General features: G+C 41.0%; 1 protein-coding gene across 5 annotated transcripts in view; it reads left to right on the top strand.

Moving 5' to 3' along the window:
- Nucleotides 1-5,040: 5,040 nt before the first annotated feature.
- AFAP1 (actin filament associated protein 1) overlaps nt 5,041-18,411 on the top strand; it is a 58,941-nt gene continuing 45,570 nt past the window's right edge. For all 5 annotated transcript variants that reach the window (XM_070746983.1, XM_070746981.1, XM_070746982.1 and 2 more), the window contains exons 1-4: nt 5,041-5,164; nt 16,403-16,531; nt 17,580-17,677; nt 18,071-18,179. In XM_070746983.1, the coding sequence (XP_070603084.1) occupies nt 16,405-16,531; nt 17,580-17,677; nt 18,071-18,179 (334 nt within the window). In that variant the 5' untranslated portion in view covers nt 5,041-5,164; nt 16,403-16,404. The remainder of the gene's footprint in view (nt 5,165-16,402; nt 16,532-17,579; nt 17,678-18,070; nt 18,180-18,411) is intronic.

Raw genomic sequence — 18,411 nt, 5'->3', positions numbered from 1 at the left:
AGGAATGTAATTCTGGATTGTACATATAAACTGTTTGCATTCCAGGCAATGCCTGACGGTTAATATATCTGGAGTTCGGCGGCTTCCAGTACTGTAATCAAGCAAGGTGTATACAGCAACTCAGATAAAATTCTATACTCTGTCTGTCTGTTCAGTTGACCCATCTGAAGGGTACAGTGAAGCAGTTATTTTAAGTCACAAATTGCATGAGTGCACTTTGAAAATTGGTTCTAGGAGAGGACAAAGTGAGTGGCACTTTTCCCCATTTAGATGCAGCTATGTGTGAGAGGTATGTATTTGATCAGAAAACAACACATTGCTGGTTGCATAACCATCTCTCTGCATTGATCTACTAGTAGTACATATGAGCAATGACTGCTCAAAGAAGAACAGCAGGTATCACCACTCTCAACTCACCACTCATAATCAAAACAGGCAGGATAAGAAGCTCACCCATAACCTTTTATTGCATTTTGAGGTCAGATGTATGCAGATACGGAATACCACCATCTACAGTGGCAGTCTGTAGTATGTTTAAAAAGGATCCATAACTTTATCACAGGCGAAGATCTGCACAATGCATAAGGAGTAAACATGGGCAGTACAAGTGTGCTCACAGATGGATTCAGGACCGCTGACCAATCAGGTGTGTTTACTATGCTCTTCCTCAAGGAGAGATACTTTCATCATGGCATTGGACCAGGCAGAACTTTCATCATGGCATTGGACCATGGACAGAGAAAGCGTTTGTCTACATTATTGCCTGGAGTTTTCCATGCTGAAAGCTATGCACTTCCGTCATCAAAATGCTTCAGAATTCACCATCTCTGTCTTTTCCTGCCATGCAATGCAAGATGCCTTTAAACCTTTTTTGTTCCTTTGTTCCCTTCCTCCAACTTTTCCTCATGTGATTATTTTTTTCATATCACACACGAACAATCTTGCAGTGATGCCTGGTTGGCAGAGTTGTGTGGAAAGAAGTAGCAGTAGCCCTGCACGGACAGAAGCATCTTTCATGCACTATACATCAGATAAACAAGTTATATTTCTGAAGGAGATCATTGCCACTGTTTGCAGCAGCTAACGTATAAGGTTTTTGAATATATTTGGACTTACACATCAACTACCAATGAAGTCTTATCATTGCTCAACAATTACCCATGTGATATAGCAGTCCCAAGCGCATAAGGTCAATATTTCTACTGTTTCTACTGTTGCCATTTAAAATATGTTGTTGCCTGTCAAAAAGGGGGGGACATACACAAATGGCAAGAGCTGCACTGTCTCCAGCGCTGTCTCATTGTCATCCCAGCAGTTCCTCTTTGACAAATACCCCTTCCCAGTAATGGGCAGCGAAAACTTTTACTGCCATATTGTGGGTGTGGCTTATTTTGTGGGTGTGACTTAATGGTCATGTGACCAGGTAGGAGAGGCTTGCCAGCCATGTGATCAGGTGGGAGTGGCTTGAATGATCATCATCATTCAAGTGAACTGTTAAGTCCTTGACTTACAAATTTACCAGTGTTGCTCGCTGGGGTGACAATTTGCTTCACGTTTCCCACACACTCCTTCCTGGGTTGCCCCCCCGCCTCAGGTTGGGTAGCTAGGTGAATGGAGCTGCCAAAAGTGTAAATGCTGCCAGCGCCGCTTCCACCCACGGTTTCTGCTTGCACCTCAGGTGGGAGATGGCTGTGGGAGGCTAATCCGAGGCCAGGACGGATGAAAGAGGAAAAAAGCAAGGAGTGCAGATGCAGCAGCAGGGAAACAAAGGAGAGCTGAGCCAAGATCAGTAATCCAGGAAGTGACAGCCGCTGATCAGCTGGAGCTGGAGCATCTTCATTTCCACCGGTGGAACTGTGTTCCACCCTGTCATGCCTGCTGCCCACCTCTGCCCCTTCCACATTCACTGAAGATGTTTCTTGAATGAGAAGCAAAATGTCTTTTAAGAGAAAACAAAACAAAAAAGTCCAGTTGCCTTTTGAGAAAGCATATTTTGGACAACCATGACCTAAATGACAGAAAATCTCCACAGACTTCTGAAGGTTTGGGTGACCAACAACCATTGTCTCTTGATGCAGAAATGAATTTGCATGATCCAAAGCTCTTGTTGCCTTTGTTCAGGAAAATATGCAGATCACACACAAGCCTAGAGTGAATAATAATGAAGAAGGAAAGCAGAAGGAATGCTTGGTTACATAACTTTCCCAATCATATAACTCAGGGAAACAGCCATTTGCATGGAATTTCTTCTTCCAGATCTCCTCTCAGGAGAGGAGAGTTAATAATAATAATAATAATAATAATAATAATAATAATAATAACAACAACAACAATAATAATAATTTATTAGATTTGTATGCCACCCTTCTCCGCAGACTTGGAGCGTTGGATGAGGAACTTAAAGTAGCAGTTCAATTGGCTATCTAGGGTTTAACTTCTGTGAAACTGAGGAGTTTGAAGGAAACCCCAATTTTGCGGTGGAAAACAACCATTTTCAAGGATGCCTCTATTGTAGGCGAGCCCTGGGATAAGTTTTGCAGGCCTGTGTCCTTGAAATGGAAGATGAATCATGGCATCATGAGGTAATTGTATGGATTAGTCTTCTCTCAAGTGAGATTAGAAGAGCTTTGTGACTGTTTACATCTAAATTTTTCAGCTTTAGACCCTGCTTCACTGTTCAGCTATTACATTATACACATTTCTGTGATTTCCCCTCACCTCAAAGGCAGAACTTCCATTTTCTTTTCACCCCAAAATCTCCACTATTGATGGGCTATCAAAATGACTACTTCTATTATACTTGTAGTTTCTATAACAAAAGAATTCTTTTTATAGTAAATTCCTCTTTTATATGCCAGCTTTTTTTCTAGTCAATTTTATATATTTATTGAATTGCAATAATGGCGAATATCTATAGGATGAGGGTGAATGAATGTATTGGATTCATACCCTACTCTAAGGTCCTTAACTTTTTTCTAGGATATAGCAAGTCATATTTCATTTGAAATTCATAAGATGAATGTACATTGACCACACCTATTGGCAGAGCTAGAAGTAAACATTTCACGCATCCCCAACTCTCCACCCCCCGGATGGTTGTTTGCAATATTTAGCATGTTTTTGCTGAAAAAAACGCAAGCGGTTTATCAACATGATTGGGGTGTAATGTGTTTACGGGACACCTTAATTAATTTGGCTTCATGTTGTCCGCTGCCAATGTTTTTAGACACAGTAAACATACTGGTCTTTCCTCGTCTCCCACCATAGTCACAGTGAAGCCAAGAACTATATACGCTTTGCTGGCTGAGGAATTCTGTGAGTTGAAGTCCACAAGTCTTAAAGTGCCCAAGGTTAGAGACCCCTGCTCTAGACAGCCATTTCCACACTAAAGCCAAATTTATCAAGAGGCGTGGTTTTAGTGATGGTAGATAAACAGGGCAGGGGACCTGAGAAGCAACTGCTAGTGAGGAAATCCTTTGTTTTACCTAACCTCCTCAGGCAAGAACATAAAATCCTTCAAAATAAAATAAAATAAAAATCAAGCATTTCTGCCTAAACCAGGCTTTGAGCAACCAAGACAATTCTGTTGGCTACTTCATTTAGGACCCATTTAAATCAAGGAGGGAATTGATAAGTTGTGTAGGTTAAAGAGAGGGCAGATTGTAACTTGTAATTTGGAAGCTTTGGACAAATAAGAGATGCAGCCGATCAGTGCTTGGAATAGTTTCCCGATTATTTATTTATTTACATTACTTCTGTCATTTCAGCAGTGAGACTGAAAGGCAACCTCTTCTCCCAACATCTACTCAGTTCTGGAGACCTCACCTACAAAAAGATATTGATAAAATTGAACGGGTACAAAGACGAGCTACAAAAATGATGGAAGGTCTCAAGCATAAAACGTATCAGGAAAGACTTAATGAACTCAATCTGTATAGTCTGGATGACAGGAGGGAAAGGGGGACATGATCAAAACATTTAAATATGTTAAAGGGTTAAATAAGGTTCAGGAGGGAAGTGTTTTTAACAGGTCCGGGTCCCGTCAACTAAACAATGCCGGTTGGCGGGCCCCAGGGGGAGAGCCTTCTCTGTGGCGGCACCGGCCCTCTGGAACCAACTCCCCCCGGAGATCAGAACTGCCCCTACTCTTCCTGCCTTCCGTAAACTCCTTAAAACCCACCTTTGCCGTCGGGCATGGGGAAACTAAACATCTCCCCCTGGGCACGTTGAAGTTATATATGGTATGCCTGTATGTGTGTATGTTAGTATTGGGGATTTTCTTAAACTTATAATATTTTAATTAATTGGATTGTATTGGATTGTTTTTCACTTGTTGTGAGCCGCCCCGAGTCTTCGGAGAGGGGCGGCATACAAATCCAAATAATAAATAAATAAATAATAAAAATGAACACAAAAACAAGGGGGCACAATCTGAGGTTACTTGGGGAAAAATCAGAAACAATGTAAGAAAATATTATTTTACTGAAAGAGTAGCAGATGCTTGGAACAAACTTCCAGCAGACGTGGTTGGTAAATCCACAGTACGGGTAATTGAATTTAAACATGCCTGGGATAAACATCCATCCTAAGATAAAATAGAGGAAATAGTATAAGGGCAGACTAGATGGACCATGAGATTTCTGCCGTCAAGCTTCTATGTTTCTATGTTGAATTTCTAGCTCCCATTCTCAGTTTCGGATCACCCTGCAAGTCAAGGCAACCGCAGCAGCTTCAAACTAAGCGAAAAGCACTGGGGATGCCAGGACTTTCTGAGTTTCGGAGCCATGCTTGCGTCTCGCTCCTGGCTTCCTGGGCCCGTTTGGAGGGGGGGGGGGTTTAGGAGCCCCCTTCGCCTTGAGGAAGGGGCACGGCGCGGCGGGCTGTCTAGCACTTGGAGGGCGTATCCAGTCCCCGTGTGGATGGAGGAGGGCCGCATCGAAGACCCACCACCACTTTTTCCTCAGGGCGGCCCCCTCCCTTCTTTGTTCTCTCGCTCCGCCCCTCCCTCAATTTAGCTTGGCCATTGGCTCATGCAGCTTTCACTCGGGGTGGGTCCCGTTCCCCGACCCTGGCTGAGACTGCCGAAGCGGGGAGCCCCGGCGCTGCCTCGGTTCCATTTTTGCCTCATCCCGGGCTACGGCAGCGGCTCGAGATAGGCAACCAGGTAAGGGCTGGCGCGTTCCGACCTCAGCGCGTCTGATCCCTCAAGTCGTGGCCGAGCGAGGAAAGAAGAAGGAGGGAGCTGTTGCCCGGGAGCCTTCCAGCCCGGAGACAAAAGGCGGCCGCGGCTGGGCGCCTTACTTCTGCATGCCCGACGAGATCGAAGGCTGCCCGCTTTGGGCGGCTGAGTCTTTGGGATACGTGGGCCGAAAGCAAGACGGGGGTTTGCCCAAAATCTTGCCTTTCGGCCTGCGAGGGAGATTGCATCATGTAAACCGTTGCAGGCTGGGCGCGGAAGGCTCTTTGCTAAATTTCTCCAGGCCTCAGAAAGCCTCCCGCCTCTTGCCCTGGGAGGTTGGCTTGGCCCGGCGGGGGATTTGGAAGGCTGGTCGACCGAGGAAATACGAAATAGTTCTTGGAGCGGAACTTCCGAAAGGCCGGGAAAAGGGTGCTTTGAAGCGGGAGAGGTTGGAGGGAGAAACGGTTCGCAAGCTGCGGGCTCCAGACTTCAGTAGGATGGTACCTACGTTCCGGCTTTGTGTTGAGTGTCTAGACCAGTGTTTCCCAACCTTGGCAACTTGAAGATATTTGGACTTCAACTCCCAGAATTCCCCAGCCAGTATTCGCTGGCTGGGGAATTCTGGGAGTTGAAGTCCAAATATCTTCAAGTTGCCAAGGTTGGGAAACACTGGTCTAGGATACTTTAGGTAAATCGGTGCCTTGTGCAGCAATGCAGCATGGTCAGATTCATAATTAAGAGCCGCAAAGTATAGGTCTCCTTTGATCTGTTTATGGCAAATGTTGACTAGAGAAAGCAAAATCTGGCTGTTCATTACATTGGTAGACGTATTTATGCAACTTTGGTCAAAGATAGAGATGCAAGTTAAACAGTCCTGTGTGTGTTTGAAATAAGTAAGAATTCAGCATCCTAGAAAAAGAAATACTGTTAACTTCTTTTAAAAACTGGTTGAAAACCTGTACAATTATTTTAATTAGTGTACTTTCAAAGAATTGCTGGATTGTGCTAAAGAATGCCAATATACTGTTGTTGTAGTTTTTGCGCTAATAAAAAAATCGTAGCCTTCATAACGTAGTATGGTAAAATTAATTGAGATTAAACGTTAATCTTTTCTGGGAAAATGTATTTTAATCTTCGGCTTTAATGTGATATTGGCATTTTGTAAAAATTAGTTGAAGGACCAAGTAGCAACACTAGGGGAATAAATATGATATGAACACTACTTCATCAGGTGCAGGAATCAACAGGATCAAGGTAGGCAGATATATAGGAAACATTGGACATCCATCGTCTAAAAAGCTAGAAAATAGAAACAAAAGGTATGCATGTTTTAGTGCGCACCTGCAATATATGAGATTACTGTAATAGAATAAAATTTTAGTAGGATTTCCTATTCCTCAAATTCCATTCGATTTGAATTGGTTCCCAACTAAAGGGAATAATTTCAACCTAAAGGGAAGAAATGAATTTCCATTTCAAAAGGCAATAATAAATGGAGTAGTTCAAGATAACATTGCTAGTAAAAACAATTATATAAAAATATTAAGTGAATAAAACTTCAAATGAAGAGAGAAGCATAATAAATAGAAACCATTACATTCATTTAATTTACATTATTTGTGCTAAAAAATCAATGATGGATTCCAGCTTTCACATATGATACTGTATCTTTAAAGCTGAACTTTCTTTATTACAGGTAGTCCTCAACTTTCAACCATTTGTTTAGTAATCCTTGAAGTTACAACAGCACTGAAAAAAAGTGACTTATGACTGGTCCTCAAACTTACAACTTTCACGGCATTCCCACTGTCAGCAGATCAAAGTTTGAGCACTTTGGAACCTGCATCTATTTAAAACGATTGCAGTGTCCCTGGATCAGGTGATCACCATTTGTGATGTCCCAGCTGGCTGCAGTGATTCACTGCAAAAAAGTCATAAAATTGGGTGCAACTCATTTAACAACCATCTTGCTTAGCAGTGGAAATTCGGTTCCCAGTTGGAGTCATAAGTTAAGGATTACAAATCCAATAACTAACTAACTAACTAGCTAACTAACTAACTAACTAACTAACTAACTAACTAACTAACTAACCTGTATAGACTTTAACCTCCATTACAAATAAAAGGAAAATAAATTGCTATAGAAAATCTGTTATCCAAAAAATAATCATGCAACAGTCGAATAGCAAGCTAAGTCAACATTTGCAGATATGGCTTAATAAAGGTACAGTATTTTGAAACTCAGAATGTGCGGGAAGAGTTAACATCCCTTAAAAATAAATAATGCAAAATATACCTACATCACCCTCAGACCTGGAAACAATTGTGAACGAATAAGAGAAATGTAAATTGGGATATTATTTAAGGAATACATGGGCAAGAGTTTCTACCTCCCAAGAACTGATTTTTATCCTCTTAAATATTCCTTATTTTTTTTCTACTTTTAACCAAACTGCTCAGATTAAATTCTTTTTAGTCAAGCAAATTTATCAATAGTCAAGATGATTCAACTTTATGTTATAAGTTGCTATGATGTTTCATTCATTTGCAGTTGAAGAGTATTCTTGCTGTAGCAGCTTGAATACATGTAGGTACTCCTTGAGTTACAGTGGGAATTGGAATTAGTCTTGCTAACTGATACACTCATAATACCCCATTAAATGGCCATTTTAAAAAGCAACAATAATCCCAGCAGCCCTGATTACCATTGTTAATGACGGTTTGGATTGTTAAATGAAGATTTTGTGATTTTGACTTTCTGCTGCTTCCACATTGACATTGCTTGTGGGGAGCTGGCATGGAATATTGGAAAGAGTGATCACATAACTACAATTAGCTGCAATCTTATAATTGCAAGTCAAGCGCTCCAATTATAGTCATGCGATCACATCTCTGTTTCTTTATCTTGATCTCCATAGCTTGCTGATATTCACAGTTTACATACTTTTTGTTAGAAATGAGTGAATCACATGTGAGTAGATTCATCGTTCCTTTGCAGTTAATTACTAGTGTGCCAATCTTCTTCATTGAACAGCTGGTATACCGATTATTTTCTTTTCCTCTTCTTTTGAACAAAACAATTTTTTTCAAATGGAAAGTCTTAGTTTGAATTTTTCCTTTTTTGACCCAAACTCTGTAGTGTCAATGGTCAGTGTTGTGCCTATCCACAAGAAGGGCAGTAGAGAAGAAGCTGGTAACTACAGGCCAGTTTGCTTGACATCAGTTATAGTTAAAATGATGGAAACTCTACTCAAAAAGAAGATAAATCAGCACTTACAAACTAATAACATATTGGACCCAAACCAGTATGGCTTTACTGAGGGAAAATGACTAATCTCATTGATTTCTTTGATTAGGTCACAAAGGTGTTGGATGAAGGTGATGCCGTGGATATTGCTTATCTGGACTTTAGCAAAGCCTTTCATATGGTTCCACATAAAGAATTGATAGATAAATTAGTGAAGATTGGACTTAATCCCTGGATAGTTCAGTGGATTTGCAGCTGGCTGGAGCGTAGATATCAGAGGGTTGTTGTTAGTGGCGAGTATTCTGAGCAGAGACAGGTTACAAGCGGTGTGCCACAAGGGTCTGTTCTGAGTCCTATTCTTTTTAATATGTTTGTGAGTGACATAGGGGAAGGTTTGGTAGGGAAGGTTTGCCTATTTGCTGATGACTCTAAAAGTGTGCAATAGGGTTGATATTCCTGGAGGTGTCTGTAATATGGCAAATGATTTAGCTTTACTAGATAAGTGGTCAAAGCACAGGAAACTGCATTTTAATGTTTCCAAATGTAAAATAATGCACTTGGGGAGAAGGAATCCTCAATCTGAGTATTGTATTGGCAGTTCTGTGTTAGCAAAAACTTTAGAAGAAAAGGATTTAGGAGTAGTGATTTCTGAAAATGGGTGGACAGTGCGGTCAGACAGTAGGGAAAGAAGTAGAATGCTTGGCTGCATAGTTAGAGGTATAACAAGCAGGAAGAGGGAGATTGTGATCCCGCTGCATAGAGCACTGGTGAGACCACATTTGGAATACTGTGTTCAGTTCTGGAGACCTCACCTACAAAAAGATATTGATAAAATTGAACGGGTACAAAGGCGGGTACAAAAATGGTGGAAGGTCTTAAGCAAAAAACGTATCAGGAAAGACTTAATGAACTCAATCTGTATAGTCTGGAGGACAGAAGGGAAAGGGGGGACATGATCGAAACATTTAAATATGTTAAAGGGTTAAATAAGGTTCAGGAGAGAAGTGTTTTTAATAGGAAAATGAATACAAGAACAAGGGGGCACAATCTGAGGTTAGTTGGGGGAAAAATCAGAATCAACGTGAAACAAATATTTTACTGAAACACTAGTAGATGCTTGGAACAAACTTCCAGCAGACATGGTTGGTAAATCCATAGTAACTGATTTTAAACATGCCTGGGATAAACATATATCCATCCTAAGATAAAATACAGGCAATAGTATAAGGGCAGACTAGATGGACCATGAGGTCTTTTTCTGCCGTCAATCTTCTATGTTTCTAAGTTAAATCAGAAAAGGAACTGTGAATCTGAAGAAGATACATTTCCAGCTGGGTTCTGTAATTGACATTTTAAAAGAGGGGGTAGTTGTTATTAGGTCATTCACATTTATGGACAATACAGATAAAATCCCAAATAAATTGGCAGGAATATTCAATTTTGCTTGCACTTGGCAAGGATGCGTATTCTGGCAGAAGCCTCTGTCTTTCGTTTGAGTCTGAAAAAGACGGGCTATTTCTCTGACCTCACACTTAGCTGTGGTTACAGTTGTTTAAACAATAGGATTTCTTTCAGCTCCCCAAGGGACTCCAAAGTAAGCACAGGATCAGAGAGACACGCCCTTCTAGGGGTTCCAGAAAAGGCAAACACATTTGTGCTGAATCTGCCTTTTAGTCTAAATTTTAAATGGAAAATATCATTTACAGGGCACATATTTAGCAAATAATTTTTGGATTTTACTTTCCTCCTACCCACCCCTTCTGCCCCACCCACCAGAGACCCCAGGATTCTCTCCACAACCCTGCCTGCCCCATACAGCTACCACTGTCTGATGTAGAGTTGGCCACGCCCATTCAGTCACATGACCACCACCCCAGCTACGCTCACCAGGTGATTAGGAATAACAGGTTGGCACTTGGTGATAAATAAGTGGGGTTTGTGTTGCAGTTTGGGCACTTGGACCCGAAAAGATTTGACATCACTGGTCTATATTTTTGAACTTTATTCATGCTTTGGAACATTTTAAAAAGCCCTTTCTGGTTTAGTTTGATGAGATAGTAGGGAATGGCAGTCATTTTCTACTATGAATTCTTCTACAGGTAATCCTTGACTTACGGCAGTTTATTTAATGACTGTCCAAAGGTACAGTGGCACTGAAAAATGTGACTTTTGATCAGCGGTGGGTTACTAGCCGGAATGCTAAATTGCGCTCACCACCGTGGCTCGTGATTGCTTGCGGGGCCAGGGCGATTTTGCTTCTGCACCTGTGGAGGTAGCAAAATCGCGCATGGAGCCGCAGGTGCGCCCGTGTTTTGCCGAGGTTTTTTTGCTTCTGCGCATGCTGAAACATGGGCACACCTGCAGCTCCATGCGTGGTTTTACTACCTCCACAGGTGCAGAAGCAAAATCGCACCGGCCCCGCAAGCACTCATGAGCCGCCACGCCCAAAGGCATCAAGCAAGAACTGCAGTTCCTCCTCCCCTCTTCCCCACCAATCCCAGCAGTAGGACTCAGAAGAACGGTAGCAAACCAAAGGGAAAAATTTACATTTTTATAAACTCTTGACTAATAACCACACAGGCAAAATTAGCCTGTGGGCTGGCAAAATTGACACTGGGGTTGGTGTAAACAGTGGGGGTGGAGAAGAAATGACCCCGGACAGCAGCTGCAGTAGCACTTTTCTTTCTTTCTTGTTTACATTCTGAGTCCTTTTTGCCTTGCCATGGCCTCCATAGCTTCTGGTTACTCTAGGGCAGTGATGGCGAACTTATGGCATGGATGCCACCAGTGGCACGCAGAGCCATATCTGCTCTAGCTTAGCTTCACCGTGCATGTGTGCACAAGCCAGCTGACTTTTGGCTCACACAGAAGCTCTGGGAGGGTGTTTTTGGCTTCCAGGGATCCTCTTGGGGGAGGGGTTTTTTACCCTATCCCGGCTCCAGGGAAACCTTTAGAGTTGGGGAGGGCGAAACACAAACCTACTGGGTCCACCAGAAGTTGGGAAACAGGCCGTTTCTAGCCTATAGAGGGCCTCCAGGATGGTGGAGGAAGCTGTTTTCTCCTTCCCCAGGCACTGAATTATGGGCGATGGCATGCATGCACACTCTTTTGGCACCCAAGGGAAAAAAGGTTTGCCATCACTGCTCTAGGGCTTAGTCCTTTGGTGAACAAATTGTCTCACAAACCCTTCCCACCCATTGTCCCCTTGCCTTCACAGGGAAGATAGCAGGCCATCTTGGGACCAAAGAAGGATACAACCTAGTACCCACACAGACACACACGTTTTTAGGGAGCTACTCTCAGCACAAAATACAGCAGAGAAACTTCTAGAATAGGTGTCTCCAACCATGGCAATTTTAAGACTTGTAAACTTCAACTCCCAGAATTCCCCAGGCAGGATAGCAAAATAAATAAACTTTGTGCTGCTGACTGCCTGCCCACCCTGGCTCTGCTGAGAATAAATGTTGCCTTCAATCATTTGGACTGGAAAAACCCCCACATACCCCATCCCTTTATCCACTGGTGTTGTCTTCCTGCTTTCTCCAGTTGCTTCCCTGATTTCTTCTGTTGCTTTTTTGCCCTTCCAGTAAAGTTTTGCTTTGCACAAATACAAATAGCTCACATTTATTTATTTATTTTATTTATTTATTAGATTTGTATGCTGCTCCTCTCCGGAGAGTCAGAGTGGCTCACAACACAAACACGGTACAAATCTAACGATAAAAACAATTTAAAACCCTTAATATAAAAACAATCATATATCTCAGACAAACTTTGCGTAAAACGGAAACGGTCCGGGGGAATCAATTCCTCCATGCCTGACGGCAGAGGTGGGTTTTAAGGAGTTTGCAAAAGGCAAGGAGTGTGGGGGCAGTCCTAATCTCCAAGGGGAGTTGATTCCAGAGGGTCAGGGCCACCACAAAGAAGGCTCTTCCCCTGGGTCCCACCAGACGACATTGTTTCGTTGACAGGACCCAGAGAAGGCCAACTCTGTGGGACCTAACCGGTCGCTGGGATTCGTGCGGCAGAAGGCGGTCACACGGGGAGGAACTGTTGGGTTTTCTCTTGAAATTCAGCAGCGCTACTACAAAAATGGGAGGTTTCCTCATACTGATTCGGTGTATTTCTCCTCACCAGTGCCCTCCCTGCTTTTCCTGTTAGGAGAGCCTCCTGCAAAAAGGGCCAGTCGTTCTGATTTTTCAATGGGTTTTTTTGTAGTGCAGGAATCAGGGAAGCAAACGGGGAAAGCAGTGGATAAAGAGATGGTGTGGGGATATTTTCCAGCCCAAATCGGGGGTGGGTTCCAACTTCCCACACTGCCAGTTTGCTCCCTCCCTCCCACGTGCCTCTTGGCACAAGCATGCACAGTAACGAAAGATCCAGAAAAAAAACTAAGCAGAAAAAAATATGGCGACCGCATGCACAGTGCCGGAACTTGGCTTCTGATCTGGTTTGGTGTCATCATAGTGATATCACCAGCGGGTCACTACCTGTTCGGGCGTCCAAACTTGAAGGAATACACATGAATGCAAAAAATATGTATGTTTTCCAGAAGGATCACATAAGTTGTGAAGATCATCCACTGCCTAGTTTAAAGCAAGTAGAAATCTATTCTTGGGCAGCGGTGATATAGGAAAATGTCAGATGCAGCAAAGACATCAATTCATACTATATGATAAATAATTCTTGAATTTTTATGAAGAAGACTACATGGATAGGCCAAATCTAGTCACATAAATTAATTAAAATCTCTTTTTCAAGACCTATCCAGGCTTGATTCTGATTAACTTCTGAACCCTGATGCTGTCACCTGTAGATACAGTTTTTGAAGGCTATAACTAGGCTTTAAATGAAACTGCTTTCAAACTCAGTGAAATTCCCATCTGGGTAATGGCCACACTGATCTCATCTGGTTAGAAGGTAAACCCAAGGTTGTAGATTAGCATGGGAAATTTAAAAAAAAGACATAAAAAGACATTAGCAAACAGGTTATGTGATCTTGCTAAGAAAAGTTCATGAATGTATCACCATGATTCAACCTTGACTCAGAGGAATCTTTACCTTATAAGAACTAAAGGAGCTAGCTTGGTAACAAAAGTAGATACATTGATACCTCATCTTACAAACGCCTTGTCATACAAACTTTTCGAGATACAAACCCGGAGTTTAAGATTTTTTTTGCCTCTTCTTACAAACTATTTACACCTTACAAACCCAAGCCACCGCCACTGGGATGCCCCGCCTCTGGACTGTCGTTGCCAGCGAAGCACCTGTTTTTGCGCTGCTGGGATTCCCCTGAGGCTCCCCACCTCCGGACTCTCGTGTTTTTGTGATGCTGCAGGGAAATCTCAGCAGGGGAATCCCAGCAGAGCAGTGGGGTTTCCCAGCGAGGGGAGCCTCGGTGAAATCACAGCATAGCAAAAACACAGAGGTCCGGAGGTGGGGTTTCGAGGACTTTGGTGTTTTTGTGATGCTGCCATTTCACTGATGCTCCCTTCGCTGGGAAACCCCACCTCCGGATTTCCGTTGCCAGTGAAGTGCTCATTTTGTGATGCTGGGATTCTCCTGCAGCATCGCAAAAACACAGAAATCCGGAGGTGGAGTTTCCCATGGCCTCAGGGGAATCTCCAGCAGTGCAAAAACAGGCGCTTCGGCTGGCAAAAGGGATGAATTTTGGGCTTGCACGCATTAATCGCTTTTCCATTGATTCCTATGAGAAACATTGTTTCGTCTTACAAACTTTTCACCTTAAGAACCTCATCCCGGAACCAATTAAGTTTGTAAGACGAGGTATCACTGTATTTAGTGATACATAGAATTATGCAAACATTTTAGTTATGAAAAAGAAAGGGATATTTGGTCTTGATTATATTGACTGATGTAATGCTCTGTTCAAGTTGTTCATATATAAACTACACCCGGTTGCATTTGGCATACAAACAGTAGGTCAACTTGGTTCATTTAGGTGTGGCTTTCATATTTGAAGTAATGTGCCAAAGAACCTCTTAGCATCTAATTTCTTTTATATGTTGTAAATGAATGCACTTTTCAGAATTCTGAATCATTTTTATTTTATAGAGTATTGAATAATTTGGTAAATAAACATTTTCAATTAAAAATCATGTATAACCAAAGAGCAGCTTTATGAATTTCTCATACACACACACACACACACACACACACACACACTCGTGAACAGAAATAGTTGATTTTTCTGTAACAAATCAAGATATTTGTCTCTCTGCATATTGCCTGATAAGTGAATTTGTAGAGGGAGAAGTTTTTTAAAAACACCCTTATGTGAAACAGATTCCTTGGACCTGTGATATGCTAGTGCTATTAATATGTTTGGGATGTGATAAATTCTACTTTGACTGTTTCCATGCATATCTTGATCAAATCTTAATAATAATATGGAAACTTATTTTTCTTATCTTTAGGGCTAGAAGAATTATATGGAAATTTTTTTGCTGTGTATATTCTGATATATTTTATCTGTCATTAGATGTAAAAACACTTAAATGTGTTATTTAATAATGAAGTTAAGTATGTGATAGATTAAAAATACAACAAATTAGTACTAAACATTTCAAACTGGTATTTGAAATACTTGATAGTTGATGTCTTTATTTATGAAGCATTCTGTTGGGAAAAAATAGTTTCCATGTTGGCAATATACAGCATGCTGTGAGATTATTAAATTTACATGATTTTTGTCTTAAACAGATGGTGGCTCTAGCTACTTAATTGTGAAAGAAATCTTTTTAATTTACAAGTTATTAATGTGTTTATTGGCAAGATAAGTAAAGCATTCTCAATTTTGCTTATGAAGCTTATGTCAATGAATGATTTTTATTACTTTATTTAAAGGTTCAGCAGATTCGAGCTCTCATGACAAACTTGTATCTGGATATGAAATTTGTATTCAGAAGTAAGATGCCAGAAATATGAAAAGCTGCCCCCAGGAACTCATGAGTCTTTAATGAATGCTTCATCATTTGTAAACTTGCCAGCAGTCCTCCATTCATACTTTTAATTTGGTTAAAGCAACTGAGCCTGACTGAGGGTTATCAGAATTAATACCCTTTAATTAAATAATATATAATTACCCTTTTAAATAACTCAATCTGTATAGTCTGTAGGGCAGAAGGGAAAGGGGGGACCTGATCGAAACATTTAAATATGTTAAAGGGTTAAATAAGGTTCAGGAGAGAAATGTTTTTAATAGGAAAGTGAACATAAGAACAAGGGGGCACATTCTGAGGTTAGTTGGGGAAAAGATCAGAAGCGACGTGAGAAAATATTATTTTACTGAAAGAGTAGTAGTAATAATAATAATAATAATAATAATAATAATAATAATAATAATTTATTAGATTTGTATGCCGCCCCTCTCCGAAGACTCGGGGCGGCTTGGAACAAGCTTGGAACAAGATCCTTGGAACAAGCTTCCAGCAGACATGGTTGGTAAATCCACAGTAACAGAATTTAAACATGCCTGGGATAAACATATATCCATTCTACAATAAAATATAGGAAATAATATAAGGGCAAACTAGATGGACCATGAGGTCTTTTTTCTGCTGTCAATCTTCAATATTTCTATGTTTTATTTCAATTTATAAAATACAACATGTAAATAATCTGTAGAGCATAGGTCTACATCTTCAGCTCCTCGAAAATGATTGCCAAACATAAACATAAATAAATAATGCTTCTGAGATTCACGAGCACATATTTCTCCTGCATTTATCTTCTTTCACTCACTAAGAATATTCTTTTTTGGCACCTTGTATAATATTGTGTACTTCAAAAAACAATATTATGATGAATGTGTGTGTGTGTGTTGTGTATGATTAAGCAGCTGTTAATGTTAATTTTTATACATTAGCATAGTAATATTTGTTTATAGAGCTCATAGGTTATATATATTTTTCTTTTAGGTTCAATTTAGATGCTTTATTTTTATCTTTTAGCCATGGAAGAATTAATAGTTGAACTGCAGCTGTTTCTTCAACTTCTGGATCATGAATACTTGACATCTACAGTCAGGGAAAAGAAAGCAGTTTTAAATAACATTCTTCTAAGGATACAGGCAACAAAAGGTCAGTGTCGTTCTCATAGGGATAGAAAGAAAACAACCGAAATCCTCACCTCTGCCATTAGGTACACTGATTTCTGTATTTATGCACATCACCTTAGAGGTTTTTGGGGTTGTTTTTCCTGTCTCCCTATGAGGAAGCTCTGTCTGAAAAAATAGAGGGATGTTTTCATTACTATTTCGTTATTTTATGTTTAAAGTATTGAACTAGGAGCAGAAAGAAACCCAGCGCCTTTCTCTCAGGCCAGTGATGGTGAACCTCTGGCACAGGTACCACAGGTGGCACGCGGAGCCAGAACTGCTGGCACATGAGCTGTTCCATAGCTCAGTTCCAATGTGCATGTGTGTGCTGGCCAGTTGATTTTTTGCTCAGACAGAGGCTCTGGAAGGGCATTTTGGCTTCCAGAGAGACTCCAGAGGGGATGGGTGAGGACGTTTTTACCCTCCCCTGGCTCCAGGGAAGCCTTTGGAGCCTAGGGAGGGCAAAACATGAGCCTATTGGGTCCATCAGAAGTTGGGAAACAGGCCGTTTCCGGCCTCCAGAGGGCTTCTGGGGGGTGACAGAAGCTGTTTTCACCCTCCCCAGGCATTGAATTATGGATGTGAGCACTTGCGCATGCGTGATAGCACACGTCCACACTCTTTCGGCACCTGAGAGAAAAAAGGTTTGCCATCACTGTCTCAGGCCAACCTATCTCATAAGATTCTTGTGGGGAAAAATGTAGGGGGGAGTTCTATACACCCCCTTAGAGTTCTGGATGACTAACAAACACCTAAGCAAATGTACTGGACCTTGTACTAGATGGGAATTTAAGGAACTGTACTCAACAATATGGCAGATATTAGACTGGGAAAGACTGCCTTCTAATATAGATTAATTGTTTTGGGTATTGGGGACTAGTCCTTTCCATTTTTTTGTTTTTCATTTGATGAGATATTCTGGGGTTTTTTTCATTTCTTTTTTTATATGTACATATGTTTGTATTGGCAGATATTGTGAAAAGTTCCGTTTAATATTTTTTGTTGTAAATGCATTTCCCCCTTTCCATTAGACTTTGAGGTGAAGGAAAATGTACAGAGACAAGAGATTGCCATCAATTTACCTGCACCACCTCAGATGCCTTTGCCAGAAATCCCGCAACAATGGCTTGTAAGTCTGTCTTAAGAGATCTCTCATTACCTCAGTTTTTAAATCAAGCTACATGTTTATCTGAATCGATTCTTTATAAATTATTGTATAAAGCCCATTACACATTTTTCAAGTAATTATTTAATTACAAGCAAATATTATTCCATCACAAATTGATGTCTTATACACACATTCAAAATTTATTTAAGATCTCATCTAAATATTTACTATTTTGTTTATTTTGTGAAAGATTTCATCAGATAATTAATATCTATTAAGTTGCCTAAAATTACAGTAAAGATTCAAGGTTTTACAACAAATCAATGAGATTTGAATAAAAGATCAAACAATCATTTTTTATATTAATGTTTTTCTTTGATTGGTGAATTTGTCAAATTTTTTTCTCCCATTTAGCCACCAGATAATGGTCCTCCTCCATTGCCTTCCTCTTCTCTTCCTGAAGGTTACTATGAAGAGGCTGTGCCGCTCAGCCCAGGGAAAGCTCCTGAGTACATTACATCCAGTAAGTAAAATATACCGTTGCAGTGGTGGGCAGCGATACACCCAGGTACGCACCAATTTTCACCATTTCTTGCTTCCGCATGCATGGAAGCAAAGAAATAGACAAACATTTGGGCAAATCACGCTTGCTTGAGGACACTCATACAAGATCTTGGTTGCTGCGCATGCGCATAATCCTAATCTCATGTGGGTGCGCATGGACTGCACTGTGAGTGCCGGCAACTAGCGGCCCA

The sequence above is a fragment of the Erythrolamprus reginae genome, chromosome 3 (genome assembly GCF_031021105.1).
Source record: "Erythrolamprus reginae isolate rEryReg1 chromosome 3, rEryReg1.hap1, whole genome shotgun sequence".
Lineage (NCBI taxonomy): Eukaryota > Metazoa > Chordata > Lepidosauria > Squamata > Dipsadidae > Erythrolamprus > Erythrolamprus reginae.
This window is presented reverse-complemented; position numbering and strand designations above follow the sequence as displayed.